At 38.7% G+C, this 18,035-nt stretch overlaps 1 protein-coding gene across 10 annotated transcripts in view; it reads left to right on the top strand.

Moving 5' to 3' along the window:
* cadpsb (Ca2+-dependent activator protein for secretion b) overlaps positions 1–18,035 on the top strand; it is an 83,983-nt gene that overhangs the window by 35,832 nt on the left and 30,116 nt on the right. For all 10 annotated transcript variants that reach the window (XM_066663893.1, XM_066663892.1, XM_066663891.1 and 7 more), the window contains exons 4-11: positions 2,695–2,775; positions 2,955–3,188; positions 6,517–6,638; positions 10,614–10,725; positions 13,570–13,709; positions 14,268–14,334; positions 14,475–14,583; positions 15,263–15,475. In XM_066663893.1, coding sequence (XP_066519990.1) covers positions 2,695–2,775; positions 2,955–3,188; positions 6,517–6,638; positions 10,614–10,725; positions 13,570–13,709; positions 14,268–14,334; positions 14,475–14,583; positions 15,263–15,475 — 1,078 coding nt within the window. The remainder of the gene's footprint in view (positions 1–2,694; positions 2,776–2,954; positions 3,189–6,516; positions 6,639–10,613; positions 10,726–13,569; positions 13,710–14,267; positions 14,335–14,474; positions 14,584–15,262; positions 15,476–18,035) is intronic.

The raw sequence follows: 18,035 nt of genomic DNA, 5'->3' as shown, positions 1-18,035 counted from the left end.
TGGAAAAATACAGTGAGGAGAGAGGAAGTGGTAGATGTTTAATTAAGTCCCCTGGTCATCTTCTTGTGGTGTATATGAATACACACACATGTGCACACAGACACATGTGTATGTTTTTTTCTCATATTACTTGCCACTCTGCCCTTAAGTAATTATGCAGTGATATGTAATTGTAGAAGCAAGTTCTTAGTCTGCAAGTTAGCAGAGTGTTCAGTGTAACAATTTAATTATTCTCTGGAACTCTGTCTCTCTGTGTATTAGAAAATAAATGCTTTGAATCTTAAATTTGGATTTGGAATTAAGAGAACAATTAGAATTGGAACAACAAACCACTGAGTATAGCATTAAACTTGTTATAATCCTCCGCTTCATTTTGATTTTTTTTTTTGATGTAATACATAATCCATTTTAAAGAAGATATTTTTTAACTTAAGCCATTGCAGCAATGTTCACTGGTTAGTAATCATAGCATTCCAAGGCCTGCAGAGATTTTCTTTGTTTGCTTTATTCTGTTTTAGACACTGCCCTCTGTTCTTTCATTTACATTTCAAGCAGGAATTTTCACAGACTACGTGAATGTCCAGATGTGATCAAACAGAATCAAAAATCTGTTTATTTTCATTTTGCGGACAAGTAAAAATATGTATAGGGATACCAGTCACACATCTAGTACTTACAATTTGAAGCATTTACCGATCTTGACTGCACTCTGAATTAGCAATTTAAAAAAATAATAATCACAACAGTGGAAGTCTCATGCACACAGCAAGCTCTGGTTCTCTGTACTAATATGTTTTATTGTGCACAGTGTGCATGTGTCCATTGGTGGATGTGGCAAGTTTAAACATGATTAAGGAGCCATTGACACAGTGTCAGATCAGACACTTGGTTTGAAAGGGTTAAATAGCAGAGTGGCCAGAAGTAGAATTTAAAAGACTGCATTTTCATATTACAAATTAGTCACTAATTATTGCCAATTAATCAGGTAGGTCAGTATTGTCAATGATTTATCATTGAGGTTTTCTGTCAGGCAGTTGAGTTCATTCAAGTACTTGTGATAGCCATAAATTATCCACTTGTGCTAATGGAGAAATTCATGCACACAAAGGCGACACTTTGGTTGAGATCACTGTGAACTCTCTTCCTGTTTAACAGAGCTTCACCCACCCCCTCACTCACAGCACTGTCCTGTCCTTCGCCCAGACTTTAAACCCCCCCAACACACACACACACACACACACACACACACAGGGATCTTGTGGATATTGTGCCATGCTTAATTAGAACAGAGCACTAGGAGAGCTGTCCACAGAGAGTGGGCTCTAGGGACACACACTGTGTCATGCCCCCAGTGATGGGGTTTCCCACTTCTCTGTGACAGTTGCCACAGCAAGGATTCCTGGGGCACTGTAGCCACTGGACTCAATGTGGGCGAGAGCAAGCAAGTGACACAGACAGGAAGTGATAGCTGAGTGAGTGGGAGGGACGTGAAAGTTAGCACTACACAAAGTGTGTATGCATGCATATGAAGGTGAAAAAACTCACTTCTGATCTCACATTATTTACACGTAAACTCATATACAGCATCTGAAAATGTGCAAATAATCGCACTGAGATTGTAATTTTAGTGCTGCTGTTTCTATGCGGCGGCATGGTGATGCAGCAGGTAATGTCGCAGTCACACAGCTCCCGGGACCTGGAGGTTGTGGGTTCGAGTCCCACTCTGGGTGACTGTCTGTGAGGAGGTGGTGTGTTCTCCCTGTGTCCGCGTGGGTTTCCTCCGGGTGCTCCGGTTTCCTCCCACAGTCCAAAAACACACGTTGCTAGGTGGATTGGCGACTCAAAAGTGTCTGTTGGCGTGAGTGTGTGTGTTGCTCTGTGCTCCGCCTCCATGGTGTGTTCCCGCCTTGCGCCCAGTGATCCTGGGTAGGCTCCGGATCCACCATGACCCTGAATTGGATGAGCAGTTATAGATAATGAAAAATGAATGAAAATAAATGCTTGTAAGAAAATATTACTTGGGAGTTTTTTATTGTGTTGTTTTAGACCAAGTATTATATGTTGTTTTAGGGCATTTGATAGCATTTAAATTCCAGTTGTAGATGTGCTGGAACACTTTTAAGTCGGATGTCGTGACAGAGACTCTATGAGGAGAGACCACAAAGCTTTTGATTATTTTTATTTTATTGTATACATCACAGCTTTTTACCATTTTCTTACATATTTAAAATGTTTTGTGCTCATACATGTTTTACATGCTTTATATCCAGGTTTCTCTGTGTTTGAATGTTAAATGATGAAATACTCTTTGCATATTGCTTGTTCCTCACATCACCAGTAATTTAAGAATACAATGGGTATTGCATAGTTTGGACTTATTTGGAATAAGGTACTTTGAGCATACCACACTGTGTTCTGCCATCTTCACACATGAGTGACAAGTTGGAATTCATTGCACTGCTGTTTGATAGTTTGGCCTAATCAAGTTATAAATTAAACTATGTAGGTGCCCTTTAACGTTTTTCAGACATCCTCCGTCCCTGTAAATTGGAGAGTGACCTTTGGCGACCCCAGTTGTATTGTGAACTTTAATTGGAATGGATTGGTTGTCAGCTGAGAGTATAGGAGATGTTTTTGTTGGGGAGTGTGCGGACAGAAATAATTATTGTAACTGAGTGAATGTTTGATTTGCAGTTGGATAATCTGGATGAGCAGGCAGCTCAGATCCGGAGGGAGCTGGACGGGCGTCTGCAGATGGCTGATCAGATCGCCAGGGTGAGTTTCGTTTTCCGATCCGATACATATACACAGGAGACTGAATTTATCTACATGTACTATAAACCTGGAAATGACTTATGCTGAGACTTGTTTGTAATGTAGAGAATGGAATTTATGTCAATGAATTAGTGAGGGCTTTTACTAATGTTTCTTCCTGCTTTTTCTAAAAACCACAGGCAGGCAAGTTCCCCAAGTTTGTGTCTAAAGAGATGGAGGTCATGTATATCGAGGAGCTAAAGTCATCAGTAAACCAGCTGATGGCTAATTTGGAAAGCATGCCTGTGTCCAAGGGAGGCGAGTTCAAACTTCAGAAGCTGAAGAGAGGACACAACACATCTATTATTGACATGGGCCAGGAGGATGAAAACCAGCTGTCTAAGTCAGACGTGGTCCTATCCTTCACTCTTGAGGTAGGGAATTATTCATTGTTATTGCATATGTTTCCATATGGCAACATAAAATCCTCTAGCACTGAAGCTATGTTCTGTTGAGTGATGAAGCATCCCTCAATCATCCAATGTGATTAAAGATAGTAATAAAATAGAACAAAAAAATGTACTAGTAAGAGAGATGTACAAAACATGATGACACCCTACAAATTCAGTCCCAGTGAAACCTCCTTTGGCAAATATCACAGTTTGTTAGACATTCTATAATTGCTTAAGATAATTTCACCCACTCTTCCTTGCAAAACATACATAGTGGAATACTTGTATCTAGACATGTAGTGCTTCCTGTGCAGTTGGCTGGCACACAACCCCAAAGCTTAATAGATCCTCCCCCATGTTCCACAGTTTCCAACACATTTTTTGTTTTCTTAAAATGCTTTTTCTCTTTTTTTTTTCCTCTGAACACATCATTGGTAATTATGGCCAAAGAGCTAGATTTGTCCTTCAGAAGTCCACAGACTAATGTTGTTGCACAAAAAAGACTTTTTTGCTTGCTTCCAACTGTACACAGTAAGACAAACACTGACCACATCTGTATCAGGTAAACCTTTGTTGCAGAATATTTTTGCAGAATTTTCTCCACAATTGTTAGTCATTGCCAGTGTCACAAGCTTTGAGAAGGTGAAGGCTAGCAGGTGTTTCTTTTCAAACTACTGCTAACAAAGTCCCTGGAAAGCTTACCATCATGGAAGAGAGCACAAGCTTGAGTTGTTTTAACTTTTTTAGGTTAATCATATATAAAATAAATATAGCTAGTCACTGCCAACTAGTTGTTTATGTACCTGATCCATTGCTATAATATAAGGGTTTTGCTTTGCGTATATGGGCAGGACACCAGCAGTTTATCTTGACTTGATTTTCACAGTTTGCAGTGTCCCTTAACAAAAAGACTTTTTGACATTTCGCACCCTGGAAACTGCAAGCCAAAGATGCTTTGATATATTTCCCCATTTTATGGGCATCAGTTAGATTAATTTAAGACTCAATTTTCAGTCAGCTGCATAGAGAAGACTATAGTTATTGATTGTTTGCACAAGCAAGATAAATTCTGCACTCTCAAATGGTCATCAGTTGGCAATCCCTAATGACAATTCTTGACCTATTTAATTAGTTATAAGTAAACTGAGGTATATTACATGGAATACCTTTTTTTGCAGCTCTTTTATGAAATTTTATGGTACTTTTAAACTTTAAAAAGTTTAAAGAGTTTGCTTAATATTGTTGAAATACTATGAAAAAAAGACTGTTAACACACTCATCATGACATCATTGTCTTTATTCAATGAATGGCATATGAACAAAACAGTTTCCTGTTTATGGTGTGGAGAGCCCATTTTGTGCAGAAGCCAACAGCATTGTCACTCTGTGTCACTGTCAATAGCCTTTTTATAGAAATATTTCATTACTCATTGCCTACAACTTCTGCTTGACAGCACTAATTTGTCAAAGGGAAGGATCAACCAAATGTGCTTTTAATGTTTTTGTCATTATGTACCATGTCATTCAGACACATCAGGGAATATGATTTAGTGATTGGCCTTTCATTTAGTGCTCTCAAATTTGATGTACAAGTACAAATTAATATTGACTGTGATGGGTGTATATTTACTCCAGTCAGTCATAACAATAAAACCACCTCCTTTGTTTCTAATTCACTGTCCATATTTTTGAGCTGTAGAGGACGACCAACACAAACAGTTGAGCAACAGTTGAACTGTTGTCTCTGACTTCATATCTATAAGGTGGACTAATGATGTGTGTGTGTAATTGAGTGGACAGTGAATGGCCACAGTTTTAAAAAGAAAAAAAAAAAAAAACCAGCAGCACTACTGTGACTGATCCACTTTTACCAACATCCCATCAGTGTCACTGCAGCGCTGAGAATGACTGCTCCACAGTGGTCCTGTTGACCATTGAACAACAGGATGAAAAGATGAAAGGGAGCTAAAATGTATGCAGAGCTTCAGATAGATTAGTCTGTAATTCCTGTATGGTCAGTAGAGTTAAGAGAATGGAGTAAGAGTGTAGAAACAAGTTGGTGTCTTTAATACTATGGCTGATCTGTGTATTTGTGTTGTTTCTATTTCTGTGCATTTTATTGTTATTCTAATTTACTGTTATTTGTATTGTTTACTTTCTTTCTTTTTACCCTTATTGTAAAGTGTCCTTGGGTGTCTTGAAAGGTGCTTATCAAATAAACTGTTATTATTCTTTTTTATTATGAGTCTTATATATTTACACAGTGCCCTTTGGTAAAATATCAAACTTTTGCTTTATTTACAGAAAAATAATCTGAAAGTTCTAAGTTTTATCTTTCCTTATTAGGAATTCATGAAGAGCCTGCTGATGATAGAGAATCTGAGAGAGTGATAGATTTAGCTAGCAGCTCCAGTGTTACTTTGACACGTCTGAGGCTTCAGGATTCTCTAAATTTTCACACTTTCCTGTTGAATAAATTACAGACGCTCTGCATTGTGAGTAGATGGGGCTGCAGTATATTAAAGAGTGTAGTACTGCATTTTTGATTAATTATCTTAGAGAATTCTGAATACCCTCAGAAACTCTCTTCTCCAAAGTTTTTGCTATAATTATAGCATCTTGTGCAAGCTTATTCTCCTTGCTCTTCATTATAATGTTGCAGGGTGCTAGTCGTTAAACTACCTGGCAAAGCAGTGCTGTGTGGATCTGAACAGCACAATAGAGTCTTGAGTGTCTGTTTTGTGTTAGTGCTCTGGTTTTATGAGTGCTGCTGGATTGATTTTTGTGGAGATGGTTTCAGCAGTGAAGAAAAACAAGTAAGGATCTTGTGGAAAAAAGTATGCTGTGTAAAAGTGGATGATAGCCCTTAGATGTAGGTACATGTTCAGGTCCACACATAGAAATAAATATTTAGAGTTTGATGAAACATTCAACTTTAAATTAAAGGATACCCAAAAACGCCAAAATGGAAGGTTGATTAACCTTGTGCTGGATATATAAGAAGACTGGTAGAACTAGTTTAATGTTTATGACTGTTTTTTTAATTGCTGGTTTGCCTTGTTTCCTCAGATGTATTGAGACAGTGCTCTATCTTAAGAATTTCTAACAACTCAATGGGGAAATAAATCAGACAGTACCCTTACAATATCCAATATGTTTATTAGACTCACTGTAGATGAAATACAGACATTTTGGTGCTTGCAGGCATTTAAATCATTAAGGAGAGCAGCCTGCTCTTTTTCCTTTTGGTTTTCTAAGAGCTCATTCTAATGTCTTGCTGCTAAGTGTTCAATATGGACTTCCTGTGTAGGTGGTGATCATGGAGGTGCAGGGGCTGAAGTCTTTGGCTCCAAACCGCATTGTGTACTGCACCATGGAGGTAGAAGGAGGAGAGAAGCTCCAGACTGACCAAGCCGAGGCCTCCAAGCCAATGTGAGACTTTCCCATCTCTGTATTCTGTTCATTACAAGTCTAGTCTGTGTTTTGACACATTTGAGGGGCTATTTAAAATGTATAAATTACAAATTTTGTGTAATCATTCTGAGTTGATTTATGTATTCATAAATGTGTAAGTAGGTCTAGGTCAGTTGTCAGGAGGTACTTGTTTAAGTGTCGTGGACCCTTATGAATACTACCCTCTATGTGTTAAATGTGTTTGAACAGTAAGCTAAGAACCACTTAGGAACATTTATTTTTAAAGCGTGTGAGACTGATAACTGAATAATAAGAGTTTGAATGTATTATACAATATGAAGTATATTTTACACAGTACAACTATTGAAAAACACTGCAAAATACTGCTATTCTGGAGCAGCGGTGAATGAACATCATGGCAGTGCTGCTTCAGGTGCTGTGTGTTCCAGCCTGCACTCATTTGGACACAGAGGCAGAGGCTCTGGGGAGGAGCACATGATTTTGAGCTATTTTTGGGCCCCCTCTTCTGTCGTCACTGGATCAGGTGCCAATTTATAATGAACTAAAGAGGGGGAGGGGAAAGATGGGGAAAAGAGGGAAGGAGGGAGAGGGATAGAGAGAGAGAGGATGGAAGAATGAAAAGGAGTGCAGCCTCTGTTTCCACTCACAAGTGCAGTCAGCTGTGGAGAAACTGATTAGAAACGTGGAGGGAGGGAGTGAGAAAAGGAGAGAGAGAGAGGGGGGCAAGGAAAAAAATGGGAATGAGAAAGGGAAGGAGCGAGAGAGTGAAAATGAGAAAGCCTCAAGCGCTCCAGTGGTGAAGAATAATGACATCACAGGAGAATTAGCGTGATCCATCATTGCACATGCTTCACATAGTTTCACAGACTACTGAGTGACTGGTTCATACTCCAGCTCAAACCAAAACACATCTGTGCATGCCTTACCTTCGGGACGCTGGATACATTGTGCCTTCCTGCCCACTCCTGGATGCACAAGGTCACCTTCATGCTCTGCGACATTGGTGACAAAAGCCAACACGAGGCAGCACCAAGGACGCTCTCTCCTCTACTAACCCCCCCCCCCCCCATGTTCTCCCTCTCTCTTTATTCTTTCCTTTCTTTTTGATTTACAACTTTCTATTTCTCACCCCGGCTCTGTTCCCAAAGGAGTGGCAGATGTATGCCTGCAGCTTACATATAAAGGTTTGCAATAACTATCAGATCTGTTAAGTTAGACAGAGCTAGAAAGAGTGTTATTTGCCAAGTCATTTGTATCACACCCATATACACGCAACACAGAAACACAGGCACACACACACACACACACACACACACAGACCCACACGCGAGTGCAGTGCTCAGTGATGCGTGCTGTAGTGCAGTGTCAGCACCCTCTCTGGCGTTTGCCCTTAGCACTGTCAGAATGCTAACCGCCTCATCGCCGTGGGAACCAAACACACTGGACCAGGAAGGAACCACCTGACCAGCTGCAACCAGGCTCCATTCATTCTCCTAGGCTTCACTGATTTAGCGCAGGCACCTACTACTTCTGAAGCACCTCACGTCAAGCCCAGCTGTGGTTCTTAAAGGGGAATGCCACCCATGTTTTATAAAGTTTCAACACACTTCATTGGTTAAGGTTTAAGCAGATTAAGTTGGAAAGATCTGATGAGTGCTTTACGTATCCCATTCTACAGAAACCTACTAGCAGAGAGATACAATGTTAAACATGTTCCATGCCTCTAAAAGCTACCTCTCAGGAACTATTAAAAGAAACTGGACTCCTAGACAACAAATAAAAATAATGAACATAAAAAAAAACCTGGTCTGAGGGAGGTAGAATAAGAATGAACACTACGACCCCTTCTATGAACCCTTTATGATGTGTTGTCTAATTAATTTCTCAGTAGTAATATGTAAGATGTAAGATGTAGTTACATAGGTGAAGTATGGAATACCATAGGTAGAAGCTAGGCTACTATTAAGTATTATTTAGCTGTGCTGCAGTTATATATGCAAGTCCCCTTTAAAAATCTCCCAAACACTAGTGGTGTTTAATCTTTTAATTTTATGATTGTTTTTATGGACTTGTAAGCATGTTTATGGACTCTTCCCAACTGAGTTACTGTCATGGCCCTATGTGGTTAGAAGTGAGAGCGGTAATATTGTCTTCACTGAACCCCATCATCCTGAGTCTAAATTTGAGGCTCTCATGCTGCTCAGAGAGACGTTTTGTCACACCACACAAATACAACACAATACACACACACACAGTCTCTCCCTTTCGCACTCTTTCTGTCTCATTTGACTGCTGTCTCTGACACGTGCAGCCTGTTTCCACGGCAGCAGATGATGTCACGTGTTCCTGGCTTTACTAGGCCAGTGCAGTCTCTCAATGAGGCTGAGAATATAAATGTATTCAGAAACTGAATGATGAACGATGGTTCAGGTGAATGTATTATATTCTCTATGTGGGCACTAGGATTTCATTCCAACTCCCTGGTCTCTCCAATCGTCTCAAACCAGCCTCAGTGGTGTCAGGGACATTGCAACAACATTCTGGGAAGCTTTTTCACTTTCTGAACCTGAATATACCATCCCTGCTCTGCATGTCTATATGTTTAAACAGAAATGTGTTTCAGTGCTATTTTTTGTGATTTTGCGGTAATGTACAGTACTGCGCGGAGACTAAACTTTTATTCTGTATGTTCAATAAAATTAATTTTAATCATTTTATCCGGAGCTGTAATAAAGGCACAACACAGGTAGTCTGATCCTTGGCTTGGGTCACTGTCCGTGAGGAGTTTTGTTGTGTTCTCTCTGTGTCTGTGTAGGTTTCCTCTTATAATGCAAAAGCACATGTTGGGAGACTAATTGGCTGTGTGAAATTGTTCACAGGTGTGTGTGTGTGTGAATATTTTGTGAGTAACTGAGTGTGTGTTGCCCTGCTCAGGGTGAGTTTCCTGTTTTTATTACTCCCTGATGTGAGTGGAGTGAACTGATTGGTGTGGGTTGAAGTGATTCTAATGTTTCAGTGAATATAAAGCACTTTGAGTTTCTAAAAAAAAGTGTAAGTATATTTCCAGGTGGAGGCGTGGGTGTATTTGGTTATTTATTTTTTTAAATATGCTTATAGTTTATTTTCCTTATGCTGGGTGTACTTTGAATTGCATAGTCCTCTGTGTGTGTTTTCACTATGTCTATATGTGATTTTCTAGCTTGATATTTTTTTTCATAATACAATTGATTGAAATGCGCTGTAGGTGTCGTACTATACCATTACCAGCTTTTCAAAGAATTATACATGCCTGCCTCTCTCTCGCTCTCTCTCTCTCTGCTCACCCCTTTCCCCTTTCTTGTTTTTTTCATATTGACTTTCCTTATTGCAGTATTTCTTTCTCACACACAACTGCTCCTTATTGTTTTTTCCCCCTACATTTGCTTCACCGAGATTGAAGATATGTGTGAGATTGGGAGAAGAGAGCATGTAGGATGAGGATAGATCTGTGAAAGAGAAGAGAGCATGTAGGAATAGAGATCTCTAGGTGGAAAACTGATACGGAGGAAGAGCAACAGAGGGATCTACATGTCCTTGACAGTGACCACTAGGAGGGGGAAGGCATCAAAACAGTGTTTTATCTTTGTTGTGTGGATGAAGTGTGGATTCTGAAATGAAATATATGTATGAGTGAAAGAAAATGGCAGGAGTTAAATTCTTATCAAATGTGTGTACATATTTCTTTGCTAATTAGAATGTAATGCTTTAAGCATCAGGGCTGTCACAGTCACAACATTTTAGCTGAATAATTGTGATTAACACTTTAATTGTCTTTTTGTTAGTGCTATCAGTAATGGTAACATTGCATAACTGCTGAGGACACATCAACTAATTAGCTTTCTTGCATCCTGTGTGTATGTGTGTGTGTGTGTGTGTGTGTGTGTGTGTGTGTGTGTGTGTGTGTGTGTGTGTGTGTGTGTGTGTGTGTTACAGGTGGGGGACCCAAGGGGACTTCACCACTACACACCCTCTTCCTGCAGTCAAAGTCAAACTTTTCACTGAGAGTACAGGAGTACTGGCCCTGGAAGATAAGGAGCTGGGAAGGGTATGTCTCTCCTTCATTGGCTTCTGATTTATCTGCTTGTGTTTTTAATAAGTTTCTGTTTTACTGAAATAGTCTATTTGTAATCTCTGTGCATGGCATTTTTTTAAAAACAAAAACAAACTAACAAACAAAAAAGCATTAATAATGCAATAAACATTTAATATGCCTCTACCTGCTGATATTGTTACTTCCATGTTGCATGATTAGTTTATGCAACAAAAACACCCACAACACTAGTTTTTGGACTTTGTTAAATGTATGTTTTTGTAGAATAATGGTAAAATGATTTTACATACATGTAATATAGATTAGATGTGTGTCTAAAGCACTGTTGTGAGTAGATTATGCTGTTTTTGGAATATTACCTTTAAAGTCAAACTTTTTTTTTGTCTCATCATGAGAAACTGCGGCGACACAGTGGTGCAGCAGGTAGTGTCACAGTCACACAGCTCCAGGGACCTGGAGGTTGTGTGTTTGAGTCCCACTCTGGGTGACTGTCTGTGAGGAGTTTGGTGTGTTCTCCCCGGGTCTGGTGGGTTTTCCCCGGGTGCTCCGGTTTCCTCCCACAGTCCAAAAACACACGTCAGTGGATTGGTGACTCAAAAGTGTCCATAGGTTTGAGTGTGTGTGAGTGTGTGTGTTGCCCTGTGAATGTATTCCCTCCTTGCGCCCAATGATTCCAGGTGAATGAATGAATGAATCATGAGAAACTCCTATCCTTTGGAAATGTGCTATCTACATTCCACAGAGAAATAATGGCACAGTATAAGCATGTGTGTAAAATGCAGGTAGTGGGTCATGTATCCTTTCCATCTGATGTCTGTGGGTAAATATGGAAAATCAATATTAATTCATTATTTATATGGAGATTTGAGAATAACATTTGTAAAAGAATACAGTGGCGATAATGTGGTTGATGAATAAAATCTGAACATTGTGACTACTTTGTATAAAGTGGGGCTAGTACAGAGAGAATATTTTAGTAGAGCTTAGCTGTGATGGCTGGGGTTTATTCTGATTTTCTTCGACTGGACTGTAGGGAAAATGAAAATATTAAATTAAAGACAAAAGACCACCCAGTCCATTTATTTGCTTCACTCTCTCATTTTATGTTCTCCATTCACACACACACCGTAGACAATCTGGCTCAGATTTAATTAATCTTGCTAAGGAGAGACAATTCCAGTTCAAATTTAAGTCCAAACTCTTTTGTGACATTTGGTGCTATAAAACAAAGCCAAGTGAAAAATTGCAGTCAAATTTAAAATGAGTTTATAGTGCTTCATATATTTTTTAACCTTTTATCCCAAGCCAAGCAAAAGCCCTACTCTTTTTTTTATTTACTTTAGAGTCTAATCATTTTCTAATAAAAACATGATTCCCAATACAGTTGGCCTGTTTGATTTCTATATAAAGAACAATGTTTCCCATAAGTGTGAAATAATCATGAGGAAGGCTATTTAAATATGGAGTAAGACATTGCATAACACCTCATGGATTTGGCTCAAATTAAGGCTTGCTGAAATCACCACAGGAAAAAAAACAGATGCTTTTCTTTAGAGACACTATCCTTGTTTATTTTGAAACAGATACGGTTTTTCTTACTGAATGCTGATAACATGAGATGGCATTCAAATTGGACGTTGTTTTTGGGACTTTAAGTCATTTTAGTGGCCATCAGTATTCTTGGGGTAGACATTAAAAATGGGATCTAGCCAAGCTGAGAAATGGCATGTTTTTATTCTGTGTCAAAAAAAATACTGTTTTATATAAGCAACTATGGGACAAAAAAACAAACGTCAGGCTTGAGTCACATGTTTGGTTACTCAGAACAAACAAACACATATCAAGCATTTCTCTAGTAATGTGAACTCCATACTAAATGTATATTCACAGATCAACCAACAACAAAAGACAGCATAACATTCATAACAAAATTTTGTAAATCTTGGTTTTTACACTATTCTGTAAAGTGACATTTTGGCAGATGCAATTCTGACATTCTGACAGTGATATACTGTTGGAAAACACAATAGCATTTACTGAGCTGGAAACTCATATGCTTAATTGTGCACAATTTGCTGTACCCCTGAATGTGAACAAGTTAATGGGTAGTTTGCTTAGCTAATGTTAGATTAGTTGAAATTCGTAACGTATTAAAATTGGTAGTAAAATGATTCCAATAAGACACGAGTGATTGGATACATAAAAAATGTATTTCAAGTTCGGCCAAATAAGTTCAGCCCACATACCTCTAGCACAAATGCTGAAGTCTGACTAGACGCTGCTTTCTGCATTTTGACCTTGCCTGCTGACAGGGCTGTGTGATGTGTTTCCTCTGAGGCTGAAGCAGGCAGCCGTCTCAAAGCTCTTTAACTCTGCAAAGAGAAAGATTACGCCAACTCATCAGAGGGAGGGAGGGCGGGGGGAGGGGGAGCTGGAGACCTGGGATGAAAGAGTGAGAGGAGAGACAGACAGAAAAAGACTGCACGAGAGAATGAGAGGAAGGGAGAGCGAGAATGAGAAAGAAACTCGCTCTGCTCTGATAAGGTGCCAGAGGAGCAGTAGCACATTCAGCCTCCCCGTGCTCAGGGGGATGAGTGAAAATTAATTGAGTGTTGAGAATTTCTCCAAAAATGCTGACTGGCAAAAGTGATGCGTCCATATCGATTTGCCTCATACCCACATTCATGGATATTCTTCCTGAAACTTGCAACCTGTTTATCGTTTTAGTAGTGCTGTATGCGTGAAAACAAGTTGGACAGACTCTGGCAACATGTTTTTTTTTTTTCTTCTGTTCTGGCTCCAGTGGTTAAAATCTCTTCTGTCTGATTGGTCAATTAGGTTGTCCTTCACCCAACCCCTAACAGTCCTAAGCAGTCAGAGCTACACAAGATGACTTTGACAAAAGCCTGCCCTGACCAAGACCTAAAGATCAAACTGGCTGTTCGCATGGACAAGCCTCAAAATATGAAAGCTTGTGGGTAAGGATACATTTTTTAATGGTTCAAATAATAATACATGACACCTTTCTTTGATTAATATTTTTTTTATTTATTCAGCAACATAAAATTACACACATATACAAATAGCAAACTATATACAAGGCTAGGTCTTGCAAAAAAAACATATCTGTCCAGTCTCTAATCATTCTGGAATTAGCTTTATTGATCTTAAACCTAAATTGTTCTAATAATACAATGTTTTTAAACCAAGCATGAGACAGAGGTAGAAACTGTAAACATGTAAAATTAAAACCCTTCTCCAGGATTTCTTTCAAACTGCTTGGCCTATCTGATCGTCTCAAGCTGGTATCAGTGGTGGCACAGCATTTGAAACAAAATTCTGGGAAGGATTTTTACTTGCAGGACCTGAATTTCCCATCTTTGACAGAAGCTTAGTAGCACTAAAAAACAAGGGATGATTGTTTTCCAGTAAAATGGCAAGCATGACAGGGCTCCTTATTATTGTGTCTTTTTCACTTGAAAATGTTGCTATTTGTCCTTCAGGCTCCTTCTCATGTCCTCTGATTTACTGTGTAGGTATTTGTGGGCTGTTGGGAAGAATGTGTGGAAACGCTGGAAGAAGAGATTCTTTGTCCTAGTACAAGTAAGCTAGCTTGGATTCAAGCAGAACAATGGGGAAAAATGCAGAGAATATAATGAATGGAGTCATGTCAAATAACTCATAATGGAAATGGAGCCGATGACAGATATTTTGTGTGTGTGTGTGTGTTATTTCTCTTGCAGGTGAGTCAGTACACCTTTGCTGTGTGCAGCTATCGGGAGAAGAAGTCTGAGCCCCAGGAACTGCTACAGCTAGATGGGTATACTGTGGATTACACCGACCCACAACCAGGTACATGTACATATTCTTCACATAATGTAGTGAACAGAGTAAAAATGTCTCTTAATCATGCACTGCATGCAATTTCATAATACAAAAAAAAAGCATTTTTTCAACAAAATGGAACTGACCTCTTTGGTACCTTGCCTTGAAGCACTAATATCACATTGACATTAAAATGAAAATAAATAAGAATAGGTTAGTTTTTCAAACACAGTTTAAATTATAAACTGAACAATAAATACTGTGTGCTCCACAAGTGGCTACACAAATATATATTTCCACTGTTGCACAATGCTGCTCTTAAACAAAAAAAACATTAATCTGGCAACTTATTATTGACCATTAAACCTCAAAATTTCTAATGGCATCTGTGGCCAAGTGGTTAGAGAAGCAGGCTTGGGACCAGAAGGTTACTGGCTTGATCCCCACAACTAGCTGAAAAAAAAAAAACAATGGCAGAAGTGTCCTTGAGCAAAACAACAGACCTCGAAAATGCTCGTTATGAAAGCAATGTAACATGAGGAAAATACATTTGATGCCCTGAAGTCAGTGCAGTAAAGCACTAAAACTGATAATCTTCTGCTTTAATGTTGATTTTCTTGGCAAAGTTGATATATTCATAACGGACCACTGAAAATAAAACTGTAACATTTTAGATGTCCTCTAACCTCTTGACATATGTGTGTAGGTTTGGATGGAGGCCGTGCATTTTTTAATGCAGTTAAGGAGGGTGACACTGTAATCTTCGCCAGTGATGATGAGCAGGACCGCATCCTATGGGTGCAGGCCATGTACCGGGCCACTGGCCAATCACATAAACCAGTTCCACCCACCCAGGTCCAGAAACTCAACTCCAAGGGCGGAGCTTCAGCACAGATGGATGCACCCATCTCTCAGTTCTGTAAGTTAGCATACTCATAAAGCATACACACATTTTCTCACACAAACAACACACACACACACACTTACACAAACACACACAGAGTGCACTTCAGTTTGACCTTTTATGTTGAAAGCAGGACACGCTCCCCGCCCTGTTGGGGAAATTTTTGTTTAGTTTTGTTTTTTTTTTTGTTTTTTTTTTCTTGTCAAGCCAGAGCAAATGCTCTATCCGACCTTATGTTAAAATAACTTACATAATGTAATTATGGTGCAGGGGCTTGCACATTGTTCTAACCTTGAGCCATGACAAGTTAGTTTGAAGCCTCTGGGGAAGCAGTGACAGCAATGTCACTCAGAGCTGTATGGATACACAAGCACGTATACACTGTGACATTCAGCCATTATAATGGCAGCCTAACACAAGTTATGCCTCATTGTCTTTGCACAGGGAGCATTTTAAAAGATTTGACAATGGTTAATGTTTATTAACTAATACTTAAACCCATATGGCAGATTACAATCTAAGCAGGCTGCATTGATAGCAAAATGAAGGTAAGAGTGTGCAGAGTAGAGCATCTGTTCCTTATAATGTTCCCTTTTCTGTCATATTCTTAGTCACTGACATCTGTGGTAGGCTTTATTCTACCAATCAATGACATTAAAAGATGGAGCCACATTCAGCATAAATGCACTGCATACAGTAAATATTTTGGAAAGAGATTTCAGGGTTTTTTTGTTTTTTTGGGGTAACTTTTTGGGAAATACTTAGACACTCAGTTATGGTTATGACAAGATATCCCTTTAAAATATAGTGCTTGATATTTGTCTTTCGATTGCTGTGTTTGTACATTGCACATTAGCTATATCTTAATGAGTCCTAAATCACTGTGCTGAATAAGTCAACAATCTGAAAGCTGGTTTGTCTTTTAAATTCAGAATATGATGTCTTGTTAAAAGCATCCTTTTTATCACTGTAAATTAGGGTTCAGTCCCAGTGTGCTAATATCAATCATTGTTTAATTAACTTTTAAATCCTCAAATGTCTTTTTATGTGCTTTTCCTTAAACAGGCAAAATAAAATGAAATAAAATATCAACACAATTATTTAAATTAAGTTTTTAAGTCTTTAGAGTTTAAAGGTCAAAATAGATCCTGCTATTCAGAACCAAATCCATGTTTTGGTGTGCATATTTCAACTTCAGAGGTTTTTTTTGTCAAAAGCATCTTTGAAAAGCTATTGAGATATTAAAACCTTTGCTTTTTCTTATTAGGCTAAAACATTTTTGTTACTAGGACTGTCATGAAAGAATTGCTTGCAAAAAATAATTCTTTAAAGTTTTTCTGAGAGGAATCTCACATAGTTAATGAGAGAGGACCGCACCATATACCAAAAAGAAAAACAACAGAGATTCTTTTTTATATCTCCATTATTTTTTGTCCAGTATGTGAATGTTTCTTGTGGTCAGTTTATTCTTTACGAATATTAGCTAATGCCATTCAACTTCCTCACTTCAACACTGACCCTACCCTTCCCTCTGAAACATTATTATACATGGTAAATGTTTCACACAGTCACCTTCTATATACCCAAGTGGTTTTGAATGGCATAGATAAGTAACTCACCTCACTTTACGCTATAAATGCACAAGACAACAACTTACATATTTTGCTGCAGTTGTTTTTGCCAGATTCTAGAATACTATGAAGGTTCTGGAAAGGTTTGACTAGTTATATAATTATTTAGTGTTTAATTATAGATGTAGAAAAAAAATGTACATATAAAACATCAACCAAACTTTAGATAACATTGGAAATGATAACCTAAACAGGTTTTATTTTCGTCTTGCAAACCTTTGATTTTTAAGTTTTTAATGTTTCCCAATTTGCCATACAGGACTGTAAATGTGAACCTTATTGGACAAGCTTATACAGTGCCTTCATAGAATCCTTTTAGTTGCTGTTACTGGCATAAAATACACATTTTTACTAGCATTCAAATATGGATGTCTAAAGGTAAGTGTATTTGCCAGTACAGTATTAGTCACTGTTACATGTAAAGTTGAAATGCTCTCTCTTTCTTCATGTAGATGTTTTCCTAATCCAGCACACTCTTATGGATTACAGAGCAGAGAATCCTGTTAAAAACAACTGCAGCAGAACAAAGAGTACAAGAAACAGAAGACACCAGTCTTTAAATATCTCCCCATCTTCCCTTTCTTCTCTCTACTTGTACGCTCTGTCTCTCTCTCTGTCTCTCTCTGTCTCTCTCTCTCTCTCTCTCTGTCTCTCTCTCTCTCTCTCTCTCTGTCTCTCTCTCTCTGTTACTCTGTCTCTTATGCTTTCTCTGTCTTTTTGTCTGTCTCTGTCTCTCACTCTGACATTGTCTCACACCAGCTCAGAGTGCACTATCATGTTGATACAGGTCCTTGTTTTTACGTTGTGTTTTTCTTCCTTCATGCTTTGCTTGTACCCTTTTTCAGTCGTGCAGCTGTAGTGGGGTCAGGGTTTTCGTGTCTGCTTTTTTCCTTCAGCCTTGTTGCTAGTCTTTATGTTATTCTGGTTTGTCCCTTCTTACCCTG

This window comes from Hoplias malabaricus, chromosome 3 (assembly GCF_029633855.1).
Source record: "Hoplias malabaricus isolate fHopMal1 chromosome 3, fHopMal1.hap1, whole genome shotgun sequence".
Taxonomy (NCBI): Eukaryota; Metazoa; Chordata; class Actinopteri; order Characiformes; family Erythrinidae; genus Hoplias; species Hoplias malabaricus.
Note: the sequence above shows the minus strand (reverse complement) of the source record. Positions and strands in the feature narration are given on the sequence as shown.